Source organism: Somniosus microcephalus, chromosome 15 (assembly GCF_052327205.1).
Source record: "Somniosus microcephalus isolate GS21.2 chromosome 15, FLI_Smic_1.0, whole genome shotgun sequence".
Classification (NCBI taxonomy): Eukaryota; Metazoa; Chordata; class Chondrichthyes; order Squaliformes; family Somniosidae; genus Somniosus; species Somniosus microcephalus.
The window spans coordinates 41,906,203-41,920,754 of NC_141001.1; the positions used below are offsets into that span (position 1 = coordinate 41,906,203).

The 14,552-nt window shown below is 45.1% G+C and overlaps 1 protein-coding gene across 7 annotated transcripts in view; it reads left to right on the forward strand.

Moving 5' to 3' along the window:
- The window catches only part of LOC147106649 (oxysterol-binding protein-related protein 8-like), a 131,178-nt gene that overhangs the window by 60,927 nt on the left and 55,699 nt on the right, over window positions 1-14,552 (forward strand). For 6 of the 7 annotated variants that reach the window (XR_015080969.1, XM_086007666.1, XM_086007669.1 and 3 more), the window contains exons 2-4: window positions 4,350-4,497; window positions 7,208-7,281; window positions 8,519-8,599. Coding sequence is in view for 5 of the 7 variants with exons in the window: in XM_086007666.1 (XP_085863792.1) it covers window positions 4,350-4,497; window positions 7,208-7,281; window positions 8,519-8,599 (303 nt within the window). In the remaining 2 variants the exon portion in view is untranslated. Of the gene's footprint in view, window positions 1-4,349; window positions 4,498-7,207; window positions 7,282-8,518; window positions 8,600-14,552 lie in introns of those variants that run through there. The other variant, XM_086007671.1, reaches the window with a different exon arrangement.

Genomic DNA, 14,552 nt, shown 5'->3' on the forward strand with positions numbered 1-14,552 from the left:
AACTTTCTCTGGACACTCCCTGATATCTCGTGTCTCTCTCACCATCTTAGGGTCTTCTCCACACATGGAATGATTCATGATCCTGGAGCCACTACATGACAAAAGGTCACCACCCATGCAGTTTTGGACTGCTTTGGTTTTTGATGTCAGAAAATATTTAAATTTAAACCAGACACCAAAAGTCTTTTTTTTAATTGAGGTCCTTTCAGTTTCACTTGCTCTTGAATCTCATGATGTGGAAGCATTGATCAGTTATTAAGTGGTCCAATGACATTTCAGCATCAGCAAAGCAAACATTAGAACTCAAACCATAATCCCACCCCTGTTCTTGCATTTGGTCAAAGCTGGTAGCCCTGACCTATGTCTGTGTCTTCAACCTGATCAAAGATGAAATTGTTGTCCCTGGCAGTGTAAATGGGTTTATGGCTTCTACCCACAGGCTAGTGCTTTTATGAATAGTACAAGCTGTAATTGATTTAACCTGAGCACCAGCCAGCTGTGTTGAGGAGACTCTCCACACCTCACTGCAATTCAGTAGGCATTCATGCCAATCTAGAACAGTAGGAAAAGCTGACTAACAGCTTCACAAAATCTGACACAGTCTCAAAAATAGCCTTGATTTAGTTACTTACTGACTCACAGGCTGGGCTGGGATAGAAATTCGCAGAGGTTCTCCTGCCTTAACTTCATAAACTCTTGCAACATAGAAGGAGGCCATTCGGCCCATTGTGGCTGTGCTGGCTCTGAAAGAGCTATCCAATTAGTCCCACTCCCCTGCTCTTTCCCCATAGCCCTGCACATTTTCTTTTTCAAGTATATATGCAATTCCCTTTTGAAAATTACTATTGAATCTGCTTCCACCACCATTCATCATAACTCACTGCGTAAAAGAAAATCTGCTCATCTCCCCTCTAGTTCTTTTGCCAATACCTTTAAGCTGTGTCCTCTGGTTATCAACCCTCCTGCCACAGAATTTTGAACACCTCTATTAAATCTCTCCTTAACCACCTTTGCCCTAAGAAGAACAATCCCTAGGCTCTCCACACTTCGGCAGAAGCCTTGGAGAAATGGCAGTTATTCCCTTTCTTTGGGGTTTCTGCTGAAGTTACGGCAGGAATTTGGGAGAGCCCCCGTGGAAGTTCTACCCACAGTCTCCAAAATGGATGACTGGAGAAAGCCAGGGCTTAAATATCTCCCTTATATCTTGATGACCAAAACTAAACACAGTATTCAAGATGTGGTCAAACCAAGGCACTGTAGTTTCAGCTTGACTTCTTCCAACTTTTTCTGCACTATTTTGGCTGTATTCTTTGTTTTGTTCATTTGCTTTGTTCATTTGCTACACTGCCCTTGGGAAGGCCTGCAGCTTAATCTTCCTTGACTCCCTTCGTACTCAAGGATGTCCAGGTGGCCTTCTCCAAGGGCTCATCATTTCTAATCCTTCCTCTAGTTCTGGACTGTTGCCTTGAATTAAGTGCCATCTTGTCATGCAAGCATAGAAGTAGTCTTCATATTTAAATTCAAGGAGCACATGCATAGTAAGAGAACTGTGTCATGCAAATAGTTGGGTTACAATGATTTTATGTGTGAAGCCTTTTAACAATGTGAGTGTGACAAGGCTTTCATTTGTAAGTTGCAGCTTTAATATGTGCCATGCTGGGGTATAATTATGCAAGGTCAGTAGTGAATGAGTTGTTAGACGTGAGGACTTGGCATGGGCTAGAAATAAATGGGCAGCACGTTAATAGGCAACACTTTGTGACGTGCATACTTGGGCCATCTGTTGGTATTGTTTGACAGTTTCCTTAAGCTGTGGCATCACCTTCCGTAACTCTTTTCCCAGTCATGCAGGCAGCGTACAGAGCCTTGATTCTAGCCACCACATCTACCAGACATGAGGAGGGTGCTCTAGTGTGCTAAATAGGGTAACCATCCTCGCACCCATTTCATACAGCAGTACTTACACAGTCAGCCATCAAGAGGGTTCAGGGGTTGTGCTGCTCCATCATTTGCCCACAGACATATTGCCTCCATATTTATTTTGGCTCTGAGTGGTTTTTGCCAGTCGCTTTTTCTCCCCAATTCAGCTAGGTAAAGCATGCACAGCCATGCACCTTTTAAAAAATTTGAATGTTGCTACAGCAGCAACCTTCCAACCAAGCGACGAATACTCCATTCACTCCTGAGAAGGTTTGTAGATGGTGAAGAGGCTTTGAGGGATCTCTGGTGTAAGCCACTCATTGTAAAGTACCCAGGCTCTCCTGCTGTTGTAGGCACAGTGTTGATAAACTTCTGGTCAATGGTGACCCCCCAAAATGTTGATGCTGGGAGACTCCAGGATGACGATGCTGTTGAGGGTTAGGGGTAGATGGCTGGCCATTCTCTTGTTCAAGAAACTCATTGTTTGGAACCTATGTGGCGTGAACATTACCTACCACTTGTCAGCCCAAGCCTGGATGTTGTTCAAGTCTTGCTGTAGGCAGGCATGGGCTGCTCCATTATCAGAGAAATTGTGAAAGAAGCTGAGCACCGTGGCAGCATCAGAAAACAGCCCTGTTCCTGACCTTATGATAGAGGGAAAGTTATCTGATTAAGCAGCTGAAACTGGATGGGCAAAACATATAACTCCTGGGGCTGCAATTATTGGCCTCTGACAACCACAACCACCATCTTTTGTGTCAAAATTTACACCAGCTATTGGAGGTTTTTTTTTTTAAGACCCCCATTCACCTCAGTTTTTCTAGGGTTCTTTAGTGATACACTTGGTTAAATACTGCCTTGATGTTGGGGGAAGCTACTCTCACCCCTCCTTTGGCATTCAGCTCCTGTATCAAGGCTGTGATGAAGTCTGGAGCCGTGTGGTTCTGGCGGAATCCAAACTGAGTGTCAGTGTGCAGATTATTGGTGAGTAGGTATCGCTTCATGGCACTATTGATGACTCGTCCATCACTTTACTGATGAATGGTGAGGAAGTTGATGGTGCGGTATTTGGCCAGATTAGATTTATCCTATTTTTCGTGGATAGTACATACCTGAGCAATCTTCCACATTGTCAGGTAGATGCCAATGTCATGGCTGTGCTGGAACAGCTTGGCTAGGGGAGTGGCTAGCTCTGATGCACAGTTCTTAAGCACAACATCCAAGATGTTAGCAGGGCCCAGAGCCTTAACTGTGTCAGCGTACTTAATGTTTCTTAATGTCACCTGGAATGAAGTGAATTGGCTGGTTTACTGGCATCTGATGGTATCAGGATCGTCCACTTGGCACTTTTGGCTGATGACATTTGCAAACACTAAAACATTGTCTCTTGCAATCATGTGCTGGACTCCACCGTGATGGAGGGTGGGGATGTCCATGGAGCCTCCTGTTAGTTGTCTAGTTGCCCACCATCATTCTCAACTGGATATGGTAGGATTACAGAGCTTTGATCTGATCTGTTTGTTGTGGGACCACTTAGTTATGTCTATATCCTGCTGTTTTTAGTTTAGCATGCAGATAACTTTAGTGAATAATAACCTACAGCACAAAACAAGTTACATTTATGTAGCGACCATCATGTAGATGAGCCTCTCAAGATGAGTTTTAAAAGCAAGAGTGGTAGACACCAGCAAAAAGTGATGGAATTTAGGGGCACAGTGTCTCTACTGAGAACTAAATTGCCAATTGCACTCAGGTTACAAACAGAACACTGGTGCAGTAGGGCTGAGTGTGGGCTAAAGTACATTGTTGGTGGAGAGAGGTTCAGGCTACATTGAACCATGCTATAGCTGAAATGGGAGTGCTTGAGGGGGCAGTATAGAAAGAGCTTTACTCTGCATTTAACCAATACTGCACCTAACCTGGGAATGCTTGATGCTGACAACTGGATCCCTGAAATGGTCCATAGTTCCATAGCACTTGCATCCCTCACCTTGATGAGCACCAAAGAAAACCCCAACAAATGATCTATCCGTACAAGCTCAGGTTTATGTGGGAATGGCTGTATAGTGTTGGAACATGTTGAAAGAGATAATTTTCTAAATTTTAAGAGGAAAAATTTTGCTCAGGCAGGTCTTTAGAAGGTTATCAGAGGTAAAGTGGGGTAAGAAGTCTGTAACCTTTGAAACCATTTCTGGTCCTGTATATCCCCCAGGAAGATTGGACCATAATTGGGGCAGGTTTAAGTATATCTAATGGAGGGATAGACCAAAGGTAACCATGGTCTCCTGGAACATGCTTCCCTTAGGGAGTCGACTAGGAATTTCCCAGAGCTTCTCCTGAAATTCTTGGAATGTTCTAGAAAGTGTGTTTTAGTTCCTTGTAAATCGATTTCCAGTTCGAAGTCATTGATACTTTGCTGTATTCTACAGAAAACACATGCCATGAAGGAGGATCACGTCTTACGGCGCAGGTTTTCACTCTGTACTGGATTGGCAACGCCGCAGAAAATCGACCCGCGCAAGTTGACCCGAAACTCTTCTTTTGGAGGATACAATGAGATATGTCCTTTGACTCCAGGTTTGTTGAGTTTGGTTCACTTTTACTTCATCTTTGATGATATGCAGTCAGTCCAACCCTGATATTGTGCAGAAAAAACAGATGGTACACGTAGCCATCTTTCAAATGCTAATACCTCATGAGCTCCGGTATAATGTACAGAGAACAAATGCTGGCCCAATGGTGCAACTTCGATCCCTGCATTAAGATGGTACTATTGAAATATCTTAATGGCTCAGTTGGTATTCAACCATAGGGAGCATCACCGCTGAACTTGATCCTGTCCTCACCAGGTGGGTACGCATGCACTTTCCAGCAGGAGTCACTGGATTGTGATCAGTATTGAAATCCCTGACTGAATTCCCCCCACCCCTCTGCTAAAGGTAATTTGGTACTGAGCCACGCAGACCAGAAGTTCTTGGTTGATCCTGGTTTGTACTGAGTTAGCAGATCTGGAGCAGCAGTAGGGCCACTGCCATTAATGCTCAGCGCCACTGGGTTAAGGAGGGGGAAATTCAGCCAAGGTTCCCACTCCCGATCACCATCCAGGAAGTGTGCATGTGCCCATCTGGTGAGGATAGGATTGTGTTCACATGTGATGCCCCCACAGTTGAATAGTCTATCAACATTCACTGTCTAGGCTTACTCCTTAAAGTACTAAAGGGCTGCCGCCACCTGTGGAACTGTAACCCAGAAAGTCAGTGCATCCAGAAGATCGGGGGCGGAGGTGGGGTGCGGAAGTGAGCATATTTGTGGTTGGAGCTGTGTTAAAGTCACACGTAGGTGATGTAACTGCGCTGAAGCTGGGTTGATCAGTCTCTAGACATTATCTGAATGCACTGCACGTGGGTCCTGAAAGCAATTTATTGAGTTACTCACACAACAGCACATTCTCTGAGGATCCTACTCCGCTACTCCAGTTCCAGTTATCAAGTTGCCGCTTGTGAGTCAACCTACCGTAAGCCACTTCACTGCAGGAAAGGAAACTGGAGTAACATCTGCCATCTTTGGAGCAGCCCCAGTGGTAAAGACTCTCAATAAATGCAGTTGATACTGAGATAAACTCCTTCAAAATAGGCTGGATAAATATCTGGTAGGGATCTCAAAGTAGACTGAGATAATCAAATAAGCCACAGTTACAGTGTTTCCTCTGCGGGTATGGTAGTGTAGTGGTTATTTAACTGAACTAGTATTCCAGGTCCTGGACTAATAATCCAGAGAAATCCCACCATGGTAGTTTGAGTATTCCGTTAAATAAAAAGTTTGTATCATTAAAAGTGACCATGAAGCAGTCGGATTGTCGTAAAACCCATGCCCTTTAGGAAAGGAAACCTGCTGTCCTTACCCGGTCCAGCCTAAATATGACTCCAGTCTCGCATATAGACTTGGTTGTATCAAACCGCTTGCAGCACTTCAAGAAGACCGCCCACTGTCTCAGAACAACTAGGGATAAGCAATAAATACCAGACTTATCAGCAACGCCCACATCTCAAGAATGAATTTTTAAAAAGGGCATGGGGGCCAAATGTGAATACTCCAGATGTGAGACAGATGAATCTTCTGGAATTTGCCTGATTACCTCTAGAGTCGATGAGTATTTATACAGAGCTTGCTCTCAGGGCATTAAACAGGTTGGGTAAATGATCGATAACGTGCATGGAGTTTTCTTCTTATGTCTCTGTAATGCACTCACACCACTAAATGTCTCACCCACCACAGACATTCCAGTCTCCATAGCAATTGCTGATCCACATACCATGTTTTCTAAGTCCAGGGTCTGACCAGCCACAGCCTACTGGTGACACTGCCCCTCATGTTATGTAGCTGGTTGCATTCATTTTATAAATATGTGTCACTCTGCAGGATGTTTTTAGTTCCACAGTTCTCAGATCTCACTGCTGTTTTAATATCTCACCCTGTAAAATCAGTGTGGGGAATTGTGTAGCAGGGCTTAGTGTCCTGACTGTATGATTCCCTTAGGGCAAGACAGACCACCTACTCATTGCTGGGTTTGGATAGAGATCTGGATGTGATTGGTAAGGAAAAAGCTGTTTACTTAAGCAGGTGACATTGTTACAAAGGTGACTGGGTGAATGTAAGGCCACTTCTGGAGGTTAAGGGGGCTAATCAGTAACTAATTGCAAAAGTTCCCTTTGAAATATCTCAGCCAATTTGAAAATATTTACAGGTAAAATTCGTCTTTAATGAAAAATAAGTTTTGTTTTACTCAATTAGCAACTCACCAACAAAATCATTCTCCTAGAAATTATTCATTACAATGCTTGTTAGCGGGCCATTAATTATGGAGAGAAGCAAGCAGTCATTCTTCCGTTTTTTTTATTGAAGCAGGAATTTAATACTATGAATTTGTTTCTTACAAACTTAGCGTTTACTTCACAGTACAGTGCAATCTTACACTTGTATATTCTTAATTTATCTAACTAGTCTGGCCTGTTATGCATTACTAAGCCTCCCGGCACTATGAGCCCTCCTGCATCTGTCAGTGTGGAACAGGGTGCTAAGGACTCTTGTAACAAATTTGTGTAGGACAGTGCTGATAATCTTTGACTCAGTCGACTTGCATGTGACTTTATTGACCCTGCTGCACCCAATCAGACTGGGCAAGGCTTTATTGGCTATTGTGCATCCGGTTAGCATAAGGCATTTCCTAGTTCACTATCCTGCATTCAGGTTAATGGCTCTTCCTCTGTCTCTTTCTCACTTATTATAGGCAATGAAATGGAAAAGAATGGATTTTCAGCTCTCGCCGATGAAGTCACTTCAACACCCATCTCCAGCAGTACGGTAGGCACCTGACACTTCTGATCACCACTGACTTACACCTTGAGTGTGAACAACCCACAGCTCCCAGCAAGCATGGGTATGACTGAGTTTCCAATGTCAGTGCACTGGAGAGCGTAAAATCACAATTTCTGGATTGGGTCCAAATCAATCTCTCTCATACTTTTCATTTGAGGCCCCCAAAGACTGACCAGATCAGCTGCACAAGATTTTTTCACAGACTTGACATTTCCGTGTCAGATGCCAGTTTACTTCACATCTCAGAAGGTCCCTTATGGCCTCCTACAGCATCAGTTTAACCACTGCCAGCCAGAACTGCTGAGTAAAGGCTAAACCATCTCCCTCCTTGCAGCCTTGTGCCCAATTCATTCGTCCTCCCTGCAATTTTAGACCCACTCTGTTTCTCCCTGCCTGCCTCTTCACTTCCCCTCAGGTGTGGAGGAGGAAATGGCAACAATAAGTGAGACATGGAGGTCAGTGATAGCAGAAGAAAATGCTCTGAAGGTGTAACAACCCTGACTGAAGGATAGTAAAGATAGTATTTCTATTTTACAGACTCTTCCTTAGATGCTACCATAAACAAATCCAATCACTGTCATGAGGAAAACCAATCACTTCCATAATTAATCTCTGTCTTTGGTCTGATTTGTTTTAAACCCATCACGAACACAGCATGGAGCTGACGATCAGAACTTCATTAAAGATTGGAGTAAACCATTTGGCAGGTTGTGCTGTTTCAATGAAAATATGAGTAACTAAAATTATAAAAGCTAATAAATGCTTCAGCAAACAAAGGCTTCAGGTATGGTACTCATTCAGACAGAGCAAGAAAGTCCCAGGCTTCATCTCTGGTTCACGCTGACTTAACTGATCTCGGGTAGAGTGGTTGTGAAAGGGACCAAAATGAGCCTTGGTGCTTCTGTGCTAGGGAGGTGACCAGTCAGGGTTCCTGCTCTTGATTGCAATCCAGGGTCTCCTGCTGGAAGATGTGTGTGTCTGTAAATGTAGGCCTGGCTGTGATGCCCTTCTGTCAAAAAGCCTGCCAGTGATCACTGTCTAAGTTCAGACATGAAGAATGGGTGAGGTACCAAAGGCATGCAGACACCAGCTGATCTCTTTATAAGGTTGTCATACTCACCAACTATAGCAGAAAACTGGCCCTGGTTAGGCTTAGCTGTAATGTCCAGGTTCCCAGTGTGGTGAAGCAGTGCTGATCTAGTCTCCCTCATTTCTCTTTCAGTCTGATTCCAAACTATACAATGGCTGCGATAAAGACTGTGTATCCCCCATCTCTAAACTCACCAAGAAAGAATCCTTGAAGGTACGTGTCTCTAGGTGACAATGCAGCAGCAAAAGGCAGTCTTGTGTAACATCCCTCACTGTCCCCTAGCTTTTGAGATGCATTCATTGATTTCTTTTTTGTATCAAAATTAACAGTTGATCTGACATCAGCTCCCCAAAGAAGTCATGTACAGTATTAGATTCAACAGCGAGCCTGTCTCTCAAAGTTGTGATGAGTTTCAGATCCCCATGCCCCTCATTGTAACATGTACTGAAATACTGCACATTCCTTATTGTACCATTCTCTGATAGCACAAAGGTAAGTGCAGATGAGAAAGGCCTTTCAGCCCATTTAGCTCATTCTTCCTTCCATAGAAACCTATTCTCCCCTTTCAGAGCATCTCCCCATTCACCCTGGAGTTAGTGATTGAAGCAGAAACCTTGTCAACTTTTGAGAGTAGGTTAAATAGGTGGTTAATGTTAGATCCGTGTAACTTGATGTTGTGTCCGTCAATAATTAGACAAGAGACTGCAGGGAACAATCAACAGGTGTTTACTGAATGCGGGTTACTCTAGAACTATCTGTACAGATCCCTACTCCGGGTTTATATACAGGTGTGGTCACTGCCGGTACTACAGTATACAGGAGCTGTAAAAAGTAGTTCTCCCCTTAAAGGTACATACATTACAATTCCTCCCCTTTTAGATTAACAGTACCATAACACTCATTTAACAATTAAATATCAAACTAATTACAATTAACACTTTTAACATGCAACATTAACTGAAAATAGTCTATTTATAAATTCAGTCTTGGGGAGGCTTCCTGATCCTTTCTGGATAGCGCCTTTCCCGAGTGTCTTGCTCTTGGTGCGGTGGCGATTCTGGCCCCCTGTCGTCGGTTGGTTCATCCGCTTCCGATGCCACTGTTTCTGGGGTAGATGCTACCTGTACGTCGGGTTCATCACCAGGTACGTATGGGCGAGACATGGGGTTGACTTGTTCCTGTGACTCTAGGATCTGGTCAACATGGCGTCTCACAATGTTCTCCCCAACGTCCACTGTGTACATTAGTGGCCCCTGCCGTGTGCATATCATTCCTGGTTGCCATTTCTCTGTTCGGTAGTCGCGGGCCAAGACTGATTGCCCTACATTGAAGCTCCTTGTTGGCTTCTCATGGATGTGCTGGAATTGCTTACTCTCAACATCTCTTCGTACATTTGGTCTGAGCAAATCCAGACGAGATCTCAACCTTCGGTTAAAGAACATCATGGCCGGGGTCTGGTTGGTGACTGCATGTGTCGCATTTCTGTAGGCTAACAGGAAATTGTCCACCTTATGCTGCAGTGGAATGTCGTCATCGCACATGGCCTTGACTGCTTTTTTAAAGGTTTGTACGAACCTCTCAGCCAATCCATTTGTGGCTGGATGATACGGGGCGGATGTGTAATGCCTTACCCCATTCCTTTTCATAAATCTTCGAAACTCTTTGGACACAAACTGTGGTCCGTTATCAGAGCAAATGTGCTCTGGCAAGCCGTTCCTGGCAAAAATGGTCCGTAGGACTGCAATAGTTTTCTCCGTGGTGGTGGAGGACATTTTGATCACCTCAGGCCATTTCGAGTGCGCATCCACGGCTATTAGAAACATTGAGTCCATGAATGGACCAGCAAAATCAATATGCACCCGTTGCCATGGAGATGAGGGCCACTCCCATGGGTGTAGAGGGGCATGTGGTGGTGCATTTTGGACCTTCTGGCATCCTGAGCAGCTCTTTGTCAGGTCCTCGATTTGCTGATCAATCCCCGGCCACCACACATAAGCCCTAGCAAGGCTTTTCATTTTCACCCCTCCCAGATGACCTTCGTGAAGCTCATTGAGCACTCTCTCCCTTAACTTGGGTGGAATTGCCACTCGGGATCCACACATCAAGGTCCCCTGGCATACTGACAGCTGTTCTCTTCTGGATGAGAATGCTGGCAAGAGTGAGTCGCCATGTGCTGGCCATCCCTTCACCGTCAAATCATATACCCGAGACAGTGTCGGGTCATTTCGGGTCTCCTTCTCTATACCAGCGTTAGTTACTGGCAAGCATTCAATTATAGTCGAATGAAATATTTCAACAGGATCCACTGCTGGTGCTTCCTCCGCAGTAGGCAGTGGCAGGCGTGATAGCCCATCAGCGTTTCCATGCTGTTTCGTGCCCTTATACTCGATTTCATATTGGTGCGCCCCTAGAAAAAGGGACCATCTTTGTAGCCGTTGCGCAGTCATCACCGGAACGCCCTTCTTTGGATTAAAGATGGAGACAAGTGGTTGGTGGTCAGTCAGCAAGGTGAACTTCTGCCTGTGCAGATAGTGGTTGAACTTTTTCACTCCCCACACTAGGCTGAGGGCCTCCCTGTCAATCTGGGCGTACTTACGCTCGGCTGAGGTTAGTGACCGAGACGCAAAGGCTACTGGCCTCTCCGAGCCGTCCGGGAATTTGTGCGACAGCACCGCTCCAATGCCATAGGGTGATGCATCACATGCCAACCGAATTGGTAGTGCTGGGTTGAAATGAGCCAACACCTCTTCATTACAGGAACGATGGGTGTAGCCCACTCGCTCCAGTCCACTTTGGACAGTACTCCTGAACGTTCCAAACCTTCCAGCTCTGCTTCGACGGCTGGGCGGATCGCATAAGGTACCGGTCTGGCCTTAACAAACTTTGGGCTTGCATTTTCCTCTATTTTAATTGTCGCTGTTATGCCTTTTTAGTGTTCCGAGTCCCTGCTGGAACACTTCTTGTGCGTCAGTTAGCATTTTTGACAGTCGTCCAGGTGTGACGTCATCATCCTTTTTGGCATCTACAGTCAGTGCTTGTATGGAATGCCAATCTAGCTGTATCTTCCGGATCCATTCACGTCCTAGTAGTGGTGGTCCTCCATCTGGCAATATATATAGGTCCATTTTGGTGTTTCCTTGCCGTTATATATAACGTTCACCCTTATTTTTCCTTTGGGGTAGACAATCTTTGTATCTCTCAAGGGTATATGTGAGAATAGCCGCTTGTAGTCCCTTCGGTTTATGACTGTTAGGGCTGATCCTGTGTCCAATTCCATTTTCACTTTGACTCCTGCTATCTTGAGCGTGACCCAGATAGTCTGGTGATCCTCCGTTTTGATCACATTATGTAGTTTCAGACAACCCAGCTCCTTGCTTCCGGAGTCTGTATCACTTTTCTGTTCGTCTGAACTACTCTCCGTCACCTTATGTACCTTCTTGTACTTCTCCTGTGGAGATTTCTTGCTGCTGGTTTTCTTTCCCGACCTGCAGACTCTTGCTATGTGTCCTACTTTTCCACACTGTCTGCACACTTTGTCCTTGAACCAGCAATCATTATGGTCATGTTGTTCTGCCGCAGCGATAGCACTCCACTGTTCCGTATGACATTTCATTTGTGCCATATTCTTGCGGTCTCCGTTGTATCTCTGCCGCGCCCTGTGCTGCTGCTTCGTGTGATACTGCCATGCTGAAAGCCTTGTCCAGCGTAAGATCCTTTTCTGATAGAAGCCGTTTCTGGGTTCCTTCACTTTGAAGCCCACACACAAACTTGTCCCTTAAAGTACCTGCTAGTCCCGTTCCAAACTGGCAGTGTTTCGATAGCTTGCGCAGTTCTGTTAAATACTCAGCATTACTTTCATCTTTATGCTGGTTCCTTTTGTGAAACTTAAATCTTTCTGCTATCAGCAGCGGTGTGGGGTTTAAGTGGTCCTGTAGGATTGACACTATGTTTTCAAAATCCTTTTCCACTGGCTTCTCTGCGGTTACTAGGTTTCGCAGTAAGCCATACGTTTTTGCACCCATTGAATTCAACAATACCAGCGCTTTCCTGTCATCTGGCACTTCATTTGCCTTGTAGTACACTTCTATGCGTTCAACATATGTCGTCCAATCTTCGACTTCATTGTCAAACGCTGTGACACTGCCACTCTTTGGCATCCCTGGGTGTGGTTAGACTGGCTCAAAATGGCGTCTCCCGCGCTCTCCCTTCTTCCCCGCTGCAGCTCAAAATGGCGTCTCCCGCGCTTTCCTTTCTTCCCCGCTGACGCTGCTTGGCCCTTGAACACCGGCTGCGCTCTGCTCTCTCTCGTTCACGCCGCTCGGTCCTGAACACCGGCTGCGCCCTGTGCGCTCTACCCTCTCTCCCCCGTCGACGCTGTTCGACCTTTTTCTGTGCCGTCGGTCGGCTCTAGCCGCCGCTGTCCGGGAAGGGTCTGCGCAGTACCTGTTGCCAGCCCGTTTCGCTGGACCACCGTGCTGGAAAGCCAAGCCTGGCTCTCGACAGCCTCCCCTGTGATGCTCAATCTCCGCTGGATGATTGGGGGGGGTTTCCCGTGGTCGACGCCCGTGCTTCTGGACTCTGCCTTCTTCCACTGTTCTCCAGGAGCGAATCCCTGGGAGGTGATGCAGAGTTGCAGGTAGGTTTGAATCTGCTCGTCGCCAATGTTAGATCCGTGTATCTTGATGTTGTGTCCTTCAATAACTAGACAAGAGACTGCAGGGAACAATCAACAGGTGTTTACTGAATGAGGGTTACTCTAGAACTAAGTGTACAGATCCCTACTCGGGGGTTTATATACAGGTGTGGTCACTGCCGGTACTACAGTATACAGGAGCTGTAAAAAGTAGTTCTCCCCTTAAAGGTACATACATTACAGTTAACAGAAAGAGTGCTAAAAGGATATGAGAACAGGGCAGGAACGTGGGATTAGGAATACAGGAATGCTGCTTATGTAGTAAACACCAATACAGGCTAGTTGGGCCGAATGGCCTGTTCCTATGTTCTAATTGCTGTGTAATCTATGTAACTCCGATATGCCCCACATTCCTCAGCATAACATACTCCAAAATATATTATACCTCGTTGTAACCATTTCTGATATACCCTCTTAATTTTAACATTCTAATATACCCTGCACTTCCCACTGTACTACTCTGATACCTCAAGCCTCTCACTGTAATATTCTTTGAGATATCCTGTGCTCCTCACTGTAATGACACTTTCTGATGCGCTCCACATGTTTATCCCAGGAGCTCAACACATGAACAGACATTGGCTGAGGATGGGCCTCCATGGTTGTACTAACTGTGCAGCTTCATTCATGAAAAAAAGGCTCACTCTTGGTTCCTATCTTTTCCATTTGCCACTCAATGCTGATAAGAACATAAGAAATAGGAGCAGGAGTAGGCCATTTGGCCCTTCGAGCCTGCTCCGCCATTCAATAAGATCATGGCTGATCTTCTATCTCGACTCCACCTTCTTGCACTATCCTTAATTCCCTTAGTATCCAAAAATCTATCAATCTCTGTCTTGAATATACTCAATAACTGAGCATCCACAGCCCTCTGAGGTAGAGAATTCCAAAGATTCACAACTCTGAGTGAAGAAATTTCTCCTCATCTCAGTCCTAAATGGTCACCTCCTTATTCTGAGACTGTGACCCCTGGTTCTAGACTCCCCAGCCAGGGGAAACATCCTCCCAGCATCTACTCTGTCAAGCCCTTTAAGAATATTATATGTTTCAATGAGATCACCTCTCATTCTTCTAATCTCTAGAGAACATAGGCCAATTCTACTCAATCTCTCCTTATAGGACAATCCCCTCATCCCAGGAATCAGTCTAATGACCATTTAACCAGTGTAAATGCCAACTTGACTCAGTTGGTAGATTCAAGCTCCACTCCAGGACTTGACCACATAATCTAGGCTTGCACTTCAGTACAATATTGAGGTAATGCTATATTTTCAGATGTGCTATCTTTCAGATGAGATGATAAACCCATGCCTGCCTATTCAGATGGGCATAAAATATCGCATTGCACTATTCAAAGATGAGAGTTCTCTCCGTGTTCTAAACAACATTTTTCTCTTGAGCAAAAACATTTTAACTAGTCATTCATCTTACTTGCTGATTGTGGCACCTTGCTGTGTACAAATTGGCTGCTGC